This window comes from Astatotilapia calliptera, chromosome 14 (genome assembly GCF_964374335.1).
Source record: "Astatotilapia calliptera chromosome 14, fAstCal68.1, whole genome shotgun sequence".
Classification (NCBI taxonomy): Eukaryota; Metazoa; Chordata; class Actinopteri; order Cichliformes; family Cichlidae; genus Astatotilapia; species Astatotilapia calliptera.
In genome coordinates this window covers 25,601,412-25,611,666 of record NC_137435.1, presented here as the reverse complement: position 1 = coordinate 25,611,666, position 10,255 = coordinate 25,601,412, and the positions used below count along the sequence as shown (strand labels likewise).

Here is a 10,255-nt window from a genome sequence, read left to right as displayed (position 1 = left end):
CACTATAAACCTGCAGGTCTATATTAATGTTATCGCATATATGTGACACTTCTATGGTCTTGGAAAGTTTTAAGCACTGACAAAGCCTGAAAGGTCAATAGGTTAGCATGTACCTTGAGTCACGCGGTACACCTAAACGTCACTGGCACCAGTAGAATCTACAAATCAGTCTGGCTGCCTGAGGTTATGAACATCAGAGTTCAAATGTGACACAAGCATCCTTGAAGGATTTCCTCAACATTTTCAGCCATCAAAGGACAACACTGACAAACCTTATACTTTCTAGAGCTCCAGATTTCCTTATCATCCTGTGGTGTTGTCCCAGCCTTCACACAACATTCACACTGAACAAAAAAAACCACGTGTTCTTTTAGTCTTTATAGGGACTTAGTAAGAATGGCTTTAAATGTAGACAAAAGAACAAGCATGATTTTCTTTGTTTTATTAAAATGAAGCCAAGTATACAAATGTGAACAGCTTCAACAAAGCATCTGATTCTGAAAAAAGGTAATATACATGTTTATGCTACTAAAACGTACATTTACACTAGTTTTTTTATTTTTCAAATAACAAAATGTTTCTCAACTCAAAAACAGGAGCTATAATTCAGTGTTTTTAAAAATGTCTGCTAGAAACATATTCCAAAGTGTAATTTTAGATACAGACCTGTCAGGTGTCAAATAGGCCAGTATTTATCAAAGGAGTCAAATATTGACCAAGGCAATTCTTTGAGTCGACCATCAACAACACACACCCACTCTGCCAAAGTGCCCAAAATCAAAACTGTTCCACAACATAAGTCAGAGTGTAAGTCAATGTCCTCATGTTCATTACTGAGTAAAAAGTGTAAAAAATCGAAAGTGCAATGGTTGCTTTGCTACTGTTGCAACATGATCATGAGATATGTCACCTTCACTGGAGGGAAGGGGGTTTGCCAAAATTCCCACACTTTTTGAAAAATCCATTTCAACTTTAATGTCTCAGGCAAAGTTATTAACAGGAACCAGATGTACTGTGTTATCAGAGGGCTTGTTCTATTTCTGGATTGTAACACAAGTTACGACAGTCCTTTCCTGCTGGCGTGTCCGGTTTCATTCATCATAGTGAAGTGAAGACAGGAACTTATCCACATCCAAGTCTTCAGGGAAATAATCTATAATTTTCTTTCTTTCCTGCAAATAAAATGAAAGCAATAAATAAGAGTTTTATGACAGAACTAGGTATCAAACATCTGCCTTCGTGTGTATGTGTTTGTCTTTACTTGCTTTGCTTTTCTTAACAACTCAACATCTACTTTACACTTGGCAAGTTTAAGGCTGGATGATCCAAAGATGTGCAGTGTCAAGATTCTTTGAGTGGTCCTCATATTTGGCAAGAAACTTGTCACGCTTTCAAAACAGTCACATAGCTTACCAACAAGCAAGACCGGCAATCGCACAGGATGCCAGGGTGTTAGGACCCAGTTAACTGGCTGTGTATTTGCCCAAGCACCTCATTCCACCTTCATCATACTGCAAGTGTATATTGTACCAAATATGCATATTTTGAAGAGACTATGAAGTACTTGGGCATAATAACAAAGTGTACTTTATTTAGTAAATTAGATTAGGTTCCATAAATAAATAATAAACACGTAAAAAGGACTGATACGCAATGGAAGTTCATCTGGTGTCCACACACCTTTGATAATCACTACACAACAAAACACAAAAGAGTTGAATACAAAATAAAGAGGAAAAAAAGACTGGACAAAAACCATGCTGCTGTACTTACTCGGTCTTTCTTTTTGGTGGGAGATCGTTTTGATTCTTTCTTTGGAGGGGGGCTTGATGCTGAAATAGGTTGCTTGCGTTTCTTTGAGTTCTTCGAGCTAGTAGGCGAGTTTTCTCCTATCCCCTCCTGACGCAAACTGTCCTTCAGTGGACTGCCTGTCCTGGCGATGGCAGCACGTGAAAGAATCATAAGTGTGTGAGCAGCCATATTAATGCTGCTTTCACTGCCGGCTTCACTGGCAGGGCTGCAGCCAGGTACATCTGGGGTGTTGGGAGGCATTAGATGCTTTGGAGTACCCTCTCCGTCTTTAACCTTTCCCTTCTGTCGAGGAGTCCTGGGACAATCAGCAGGTGCTTCCTGCTTACTGCCACTTCCAGGAAGGTCTGAACTGCTTGCACCAAGCCCTTTGACTGGATTCGCGGGAGATTTGAGCCCTTGAATGTCCTGAAGCATCTCAGCTGCCTGTTTAGCCAGAGAACTGGTTTTAGATGGTGTTTTTGTAACTTTGGACTGACTCTGAGATGCTGGCTGAGGGACAGCTGGAGGGCTCAAGTCTCTTGATGCTGAGGATGAAGGTTGTTGGTCTTGCATGCTACCCTTCATTTCATTCTCTTTGTTAGCTGTGACATTTGGCATTTCCTGAGAGGAAGTCTTCTTTTCTGTACGTCCCTCACGTGGTTTCAAAGGCACCTTCTCTGCAGATTCTTTCCTGCTGCTTTCCTCTTTGTCCTTCCTACTTCCTGATTTTAGTGCAGAATCAGACTCTGACTTGGAGTTATACGAATCCTTAGGTTTTGAGTTATCTTTATGTGCATCCTGACTGCATTTCCTCACAACAGATTTTGATCTTTTTTCTGATTCTGACTTTTTTCCAGCCTCAACCTTTGAAGCATCAGCACTGCTGGTACTGGCACTTTGAGACTCCTGCTTGTGGGTGTTATGATCCTGCTTGCGAGAGCTCTTTTTAGCAGAATCTTTCTGGTACTGTTGTAAAGAAAAGGGCTCCTTCACTAAGCTTACTCCAGCCTGCGGACTTGCTAAACATCTGACAGTTTCTACCCTCCTCTTAGGTTTGTTGCCACCCAGGATAGTAGGTCTTATTCGAACAACCGACTCTGTATTAGTTTTCTCAGTCTGCTGGATAGATGGTGATGGGGATGTAGTTGCAGTCATGGCTGTGCTGGTTGTAGTTGTTTTAGCAGTTTGTGGTTGAATGTCTGCAGAAGAGTCAAAACATAAAATTCTCCTGTGACTGGCACCTTTTTCTGCATCCTGCTGGTCTGTGTTTCCAGCTGATACAGGTTGAACCTCTTTACTGCCCAGAATTTTCTCAGTGCCTGGAATTTAGAAATGAGGCCGTGAAATTAAAACATTATGCTGAGCAAAGATGCATTCAAAAAAGGATACCATATAATTTTTAGCCAGTATACATCTTCACCATGGAGAAGCAGGTTAACCTTTAACTTACCAGCAGCTACAGGTTGTTTGCTTGCGACGGTGGGAGTTTTGGACGGGACAGTTTCTGTCTGCTCTACTGATACAGGATTCTGTATGGCAACAAGCTGTAAATGTAACAATGAATGGGTTAATGTGGTTTACATGTGAAGTGAACTGGGACTCCTTGTAGAAGCAGAATGTCTTACTTACAGAAAGTCTTGGATAAACAATAATCAAACAGATCTTCAATTCAAAATTGAACAGAAACTTGACTGGGTCAAAACTGACCCAAGCCATACTAGCATAGAATATGAACAGTATGTAAAGGTTAAAGAGTATGTTTATCCTTTGAAATACAATGTATAATACATTTTATTTACTAGTTTGCATTGCACACAAGATAAAGTTAACACATTGACCTGAGAGTGGCAAAGTTTGGACAGTTGGACAGTTTTGTTTACTTAGCAGCCAATTTGGTCTGAAAGTGTCTCATTTAATAAAGAAATAAAGCTTTTCTCACTCCATCATTCTGGTTAAAATGGTAAGAAAGGAAATGCTTTTAACTGCAAACCACATGCTCCGACTAACAATAAAATGATCTTACTTGATTGGACACCATCTGCACTTTCCCCACAGGATTCGGTCCTACAACAGAAACAGGAAGCATCATGGGCTTCACGGGTGATGGCAGGACGAGTGCTGACCCTTCAAACAGGAGCACAGATGTCATAGTTTGATAATTATGATACTGAGAAAGTTATTGAAAGTGAAGGAAAAAGATTAAACATGGGGACATGCCTTGTTGCCATTGATAACTCAAAAATAAATAAATAAATTGCTTAACGACAGTGTCCCTACAATCTTTTGCCAAAAGAACTTTACTTTCAATATTTTGGACTGTAATCAGTGCAATAATGTGGAAAAGTATGTTGTTATACACACACTGCACATTGCTTACTACCTTACATTCACTTATAGATGTAATGTTTGTGGGATGACTCAGTTTTGCAGCCTTCTGTCTCTTACCAGTGGAGTAACTTGTAGAGCGAGTTGGTGTTGTCACCGCATATTGATTTGTGGGTAAAGACTGTCCGTTTGAGACACCAGCAGGCAGCACCACCTGTCTGCCTTCAGCTTCGGTAGATGGGGGCTCTGTTACAAGGAAATAGCTGGCTCCTTGGAGGGCAGGGTTAGTTGCATCCAGGGGTAGTTGAATTATATAGCTCTGCTGGGCCCGTGACGTTCCAGTTAGTGGAGATGCAGTTACTGCTCCAGCCTTGCTGCTCAGAGGACTAGCAAATGCCTCAGAACTTTGTAATCCACTAACTGCCTGCGCCACCTCATCCATGTTGGCCTTTGGAGTTTCAGGGCATCCCACCGGCTTAGCTGGGGAGGAAACGTAAATGGTGGGAATCTTGTCTCCAGAAATGCTGGAAATTGCCTGGTTTAAGGCTGTGTCGCTGGAAGAACCTTCATCCTGGTTATCACTTATGATTATTTTCAAAGACATGACATTACTGGAGTCTGTAGCAGCCGTGTTTGGGATGCTTGTGGTTAACAGATCAGCTGTTGTTGCAACTGAAGCTGCAGGAGGAGGGGCAACGGGGGCACAGGAGGAGGACGAGGATGCGGGTGAGGCATGTGCAGCTCTTGGACTTACAGAGGTAGAAGCAGACGTTGGTGCGGCAGGTGTTGCCGTAGATGGGGCAGCAATAAAAGCAGATGAGGGTGAGGCTGCTGAAGCTGTAGTATCTGTAGAAGAGGATGTTTTTAAGACAGATTTTGATATTACTGAGAAAGTAGACACTGGTAGAGTATCTCCTCCACTGTTTGAGAGTAATATTTGAGGTAGGTCAGCGGCGGGCGCTGGAGTGATGTTCAGCTGAGCTTGTTCGGGAGGCAAAGATGATGCTCCGGGTGCACCAGGTTGATCTTTAAACTCTTGTGATTGTTTAGGTTCTTTTTGGTTGTTCATATTTGAGGCCGATGTTTCCTCTGGCTCAGGAAAAGCACAAGAGTCCACTGGCGAGGGATCTGTGGAAGATTCACCAAAGACAGGCGCGATAGAAGTGCTGTCCTTTGCGGGAGGCTCCTGAGTGGCCAAACTGTCCAAAGGAGGAGGGGGAGGTGTATTCAGTGGTTCATCAATATCCATTGGTGTTTCATTGACAGTGTTAGTGAAAAGTGCATCTTTTTCTTTTCTGTTTGAGTTTCTTGGAGCACTTGAGACACCTCGGGGATCCCCTTGACTCACTATCAGTCTGGCTGAACTGTTTTCAATCCTGGATGATCTGCCACTGGGACCAAGAACTGTTTTCTTTAACAGTGTTGGAGGAGCGGACTTTCTTGTCTTTCGCTCTTGCCCAGGTTTCGTCTTCACCGTCATTGGTGTTGTATCTGAAGCAGCTGAATCACTGTGTGTGGCACCTGAAAATAGAAACAGAGTTCAATTATTCATTTGTCTCTATTGTTAGCAGAAATGATAACCTGCTTGACCTCTCATAGAAAGTTATTTAAACTTGGAAAAATGTTTGGATTTTTATTATAATTTCACAACTGATGCTTCCAGGTTTTATGAAGTCCAAGTGGCAGGGATGTTCCTGTAACCAGCTGTCAACCACTCTCTTTTTCCCCACAGTTCTCAACACTACTGTGAACAACACCATGAATGTCTTGCAGGAGAGACTATCTGAAAGTGCACTCCACCTCTTCGTCATGGCTAGTATTTTCCTGCAGTTCATTTCAGTTCTTAAATTAGGAATAATTATAGGTACTTTTCAATTTTTGACTTTGTTTACAAAGTTTACCAACTGTTAGAAGCTCAAGAAGCTACAGCCTTACACCTCTAAGCCCCTTCCAGACTTTCTGTAGACATTTATGCTGCCTTTTCGACGTTTAGATTATGACAGACTACCTGTATCAATATTTTGAAGGAGTCTGATTGCAGATGTAGTTCCAGCAGTGTCGGTCTCTTCTGGACTACTGCTCGTATCGCCATCTCCTGCTTCTCCATCTGCAAATTTAGTTTTATCTGCAAACATCAATTTATAAAAAGTCTTACAAAAAGTTCTTTAGTTAAACTGTTACAGACATTTGCGAACCATTATTTAAAGGAAAACACATTAAAGTAAATGAGGTCATAGTTACTGCAGTCAAAGAGGTCAAAGAGAGCCTGAAAAGCTGGGTCGGACTCAGTTTGCTCCAAAATGTCATGGATGGCGTCGTCACTCATATGAATTTCCCCCTGTATACGTGAGTAAATAATAATAAATTACACAAAAAAGTGAAAACATTACAAGCAAAATGTTAAGAAAAAAAATCACCTGTAATCCTAGTATTTCATCTATAGACTGGTCTGTTTCCACTGTACTTGAAGAACCCTTTGATGTTTGGGGCATTGGCTCACTGATAGTAGTGATGAAACAGAGTAGGAAACAGCACAATCATTATCAAAAACTATGCACAATACATCCAAGTGCAAACAAAATGAAGAGTCCTATCGTGTTACTTACTTTGCAAGGATTTTGTTGATGTTTTCAGCAAGTTTCTCTTGTAAGGACCTGTCACCCAGTATCTTGTCACGTGCGTTTTGTATCACAAGCTGCTGTAAAGAGTGAGATGAAACAGAGAGTATGTCATTTCTGATGCAATAAAGTAATTTTTCTTTGAATCTAGAGACACAGACTGATATATGACCATTCAGCAGATCAACAAGGTTTTAAACAACAATGTCAGTGGATTTGTTAATATGTGATTGAAGTGTAGTCTTTAACTTTTCTCTGCGATTAGGAAACCTAGCATTACTGACATACTGGTGGTGGTCAGAGGGCCCGGTGGTGGTCAGAGGGCCCGGTGGCGCCAGTGTCCGGCAGCCTCGCCTCTGTCAGTGCGCCCCAGGGCAGCTGTGGCTACAACATAGCTTGCCATCGCCAGTGTGTGAATGTGTGTGTGAATGGGTGGATGACTGAATGTAGTGTAAAGCGCTTTGGGGTCCTTAGGGACTGAGTAAAGCGCTGTACAAATACAGGCCAGGCCATTTACTTACAGGGAAGTTTTCATCAACAGCCTCTTCAGGTTGGGGTTCTGCACTGCTGCTGCCAGCAGCTGTAGCAGATCTGCTAGGGGCACTGGAGCCACTCGGAGCACCACTTCTCTTCCTTGGGGTGTCCCTGAAGACAACAGAAAAACATTTTAAACAAACCATGGGAATAACAATAACAGCACAATAAAGTCAAACAAAAATATCACATGCTGAAGATCAAATTAATCAATGAAGTTGGGGTGACCCAGCACAGACAATATTCCAGGCTGACTTTGCGTCACCAGCATGTTCTTTTCGTCGAAGTCCCTTGAAGTCGCCAAATATCACTTTCTATGGTTTCTGATTATGGCTATATCACTGAGGATTGCTTTCGGTGTGTGCGCAGATTAAGGAACAACATACTGATATTGAGTCATTTAGAATAAGCAGTGACACAGCCTTGTGACTGATTAATGTCATGTGAAATTAACTACAATCAGCATTTTTTTTTTTTTAGCTCAACCAGCCAAAGGACCAATTAGCTTATGACATGGCATCTGATGTCCTCTCCATCCACAGTTCAGAAGGATCACTACTCCTAGATTGGTCAGAAATGAATCAAACTTGCTCACAATCCCTACCTGATGCATTTTTTTCGTGCTCAAGATCACAACTGTCATTTTACAGTAAACACCCTGTGAAGTTTGACAAACCCTTAGCAAGAAAAGCTACTGAATCACTAACATTCTGGATTATGCAACACACCAAATACATGTTTGTTGTTTCTGCAATCATTAGTCACATTTTCTGCAATGCGAAAGGTTTATTCAGTGATACTGTAAAGTCATTGTAACAGCAATGTCCATGCACAATTTATGTACAACGAAAGCTAATTTTTCCATCCACTTTAGATTAGTCTGTCTTTAGCACTCTGGACAGATGTTTATGTAATAACACCTATAGTAAAGCATTAACAACTATTCATACCATTTCCTTCGACCAGGAGACATTGGGCCTGGATTTAGCCGTTGCTCTGAAACAATGATCTGCATGGGTGAATCCCCTGTAACGAATAAGTTTGAATATTTATTATTAAAAAAGCTGTGATCTTAGCATTACTTTACTTTAGCATTTGTACTCAGTTGTGTGTTATATTACTGACTGGGTGTAGTCATTAATCGGCTGCTGTCATGAATATGCTGGATTGTGCCACTGCCAGAAGCTGGTCTGCTGTTCGGACCACTGTAGCACACTGGGGTGGAGTGGGCAAGCATGCTGTGGGAGGTGTGCGCTGGGCTGATGATGGTGCTTGTCTCAGAAACCGATGAACAGACAACAGCACCCGCAGAAGCCACGGCAAGGACCTGCTGTCTAGCCATGTTTGCCAATCCAACACGTGAACGTGCTGCAACACACAGAGGCTGATAAGTAAATAGGTTACATATAAAACCTGAATGCTGAGGCACTGTTTGACAACTGTAAGTAATCATGGTGCCAATTTCCCAATTTGATGTATAGACAATGTTTTTATTCAGAAGTTATTTGGGTAACATGCCAATTCCTGGGGTTTTAGGAACAGGCAACTATAATCACAATAAGCTCATGATTAGGGAAGTCCCTTTTCAAACAGTTTCTGTTCCTACGTTATAGGTATATTTCTACATAAATGCATCAATGCATTAAACCTGATGCTTTCAGCTACATCACCATGTATTAGCCCATTACATCAAAACAAACAACCTGACAAACTTACTTCTCTGACATGCTGATATAGCAGGGGAATTCTGCAATGACCTAAGGAAAGATGCAGAAAAATATTCACATATTGATTCACTTCACCAAGTTTTAGCATTCAGAAACACAGCAGCAGATGTTTATCTTTCATCTCACAACAACATACCAATCAACAATAGAAAACAATAAGAAATCATTTTTCAAAATCAGCCCCATGCATCCTATGCTATCACACAATTATTAGTGAAGCTCATTACTTAATCTGGTTGAGTGTGAAATCCAGCTTTTTCCACAATGAAGTCATCATGACGGGAACCTCATGACAAGACTCTGTTGAAAATATGACTAATCATCAGCAACAAACCATGACATATGAACAATAATCGGTCATAAAACACTAAAGAGATCCTCTGAATGGCTTACCTTTTGTTTTAGCAGCTACATACTCATTTAAAATGGTTGTCAGGCTCTTCCCAAAGATGGACTGTGTGAGGAAAGATTAAACATAAATGCAGTCAGCTGTAATCATGACAGGCTGTGGAGGCGGCTTACAAGAGGGAGGAAGGCACACTTACAAAAACGCAAGCAGGAATAGTCCCATCTCCTGTGGTGTGCTCGGCATACTCTTTCAGGTTGGGGCTCTCGTGAATGAAAGCTTGGCTTGTAGCTGACAGTCCCTCTTCTTGGAGGTACCCTAGCGGAAGGACATTAGTAGCACCTCAGTCAGCAGTAACAGTTACCCTCCAACTGCAGCCCAATCAACCGTTAAGGCTGTGAGGCTAAAGCCACCCATTTACACTCGACTGTCATTGCTGGCTAACCCCACAGCTACTCGTCTGCTATGGACGACCAGACTTACCCAAAACAAGCCGAGCGACGTCAGACGGTAGCAACATGACCGACTAATTGTTGGTGAAAGCGGCCTCAAATGTGAACAGGAAACTCCATGTTCAGAAAAAGTCTCCGAGAAGCTCAAAAACTGACTGAAATGAAACCACGTCAGTGATATTATTGTGAAGGCGACGTCTTCACAATACTGCTTCTATACTCAAAAGGCGGGGAACTCAAGCACGTATAACCCGGAAGTACCAAGATCAAGCTATTGATTAGAATTGTGGTAGTTGTAGTCCAAATAGAAAAAATCAATCTGGATAACATTCTATAGTTTTTTACATATATATACTTCAATTTATAGGTTGAACGTGACTTCAGCAGATCGTATACCACTTCAATAACACCATACCTATTAAAAACATTAGGTTTATTTTCATGCTGATAGAAAAGTGAATG

General features: G+C 41.5%; 1 protein-coding gene across 3 annotated transcripts; it reads right to left on the bottom strand.

Annotated features, from left to right (window-relative positions):
• Positions 1-427: 427 nt before the first annotated feature.
• On the bottom strand, positions 428-10,037 carry npat (nuclear protein, ataxia-telangiectasia locus). Of its 3 annotated transcripts, none has more exons than XM_026193510.2 (17): positions 9,825-10,037; positions 9,541-9,659; positions 9,389-9,449; positions 9,223-9,295; positions 8,985-9,025; positions 8,394-8,636; positions 8,219-8,294; positions 7,256-7,379; positions 6,723-6,814; positions 6,534-6,615; positions 6,358-6,454; positions 6,125-6,241; positions 4,237-5,637; positions 3,815-3,915; positions 3,242-3,335; positions 1,774-3,110; positions 428-1,172 (listed from the first exon to the last, which is right to left on the bottom strand). In XM_026193510.2, the coding sequence occupies exons 1-17, from the start codon at positions 9,859-9,861 to the stop codon at positions 1,092-1,094; spliced, it is 4,176 nt and encodes a 1,391-aa protein (XP_026049295.2). In that variant the 5' UTR covers positions 9,862-10,037; the 3' UTR covers positions 428-1,091. The 3 variants fall into 3 exon arrangements, with proteins under 3 accessions (XP_026049295.2, XP_026049298.2, XP_026049297.2); XM_026193513.2 differs by having other exon boundaries at positions 6,125-6,223; XM_026193512.2 differs by having other exon boundaries at positions 6,723-6,811.
• Positions 10,038-10,255: the final 218 nt, after the last annotated feature.

Excerpts from the sequence above, each read along its gene's own strand:
- npat (XM_026193510.2), bottom strand. The coding sequence starts at position 9,861 with ATGTTGCTACCGTCTGACGTCGCTCGGCTTGTTTTGG. Across the intron at positions 9,450-9,540 it reads CTATTCCTGCTTGCGTTTTT|TCCATCTTTGGGAAGAGCCT; the intron begins GTAAGTGTGCCT and ends TTCCTCACACAG. Across the intron at positions 6,242-6,357 it reads CTTTGACCTCTTTGACTGCA|ATAAAACTAAATTTGCAGAT; the intron begins GTAACTATGACC and ends TGATGTTTGCAG.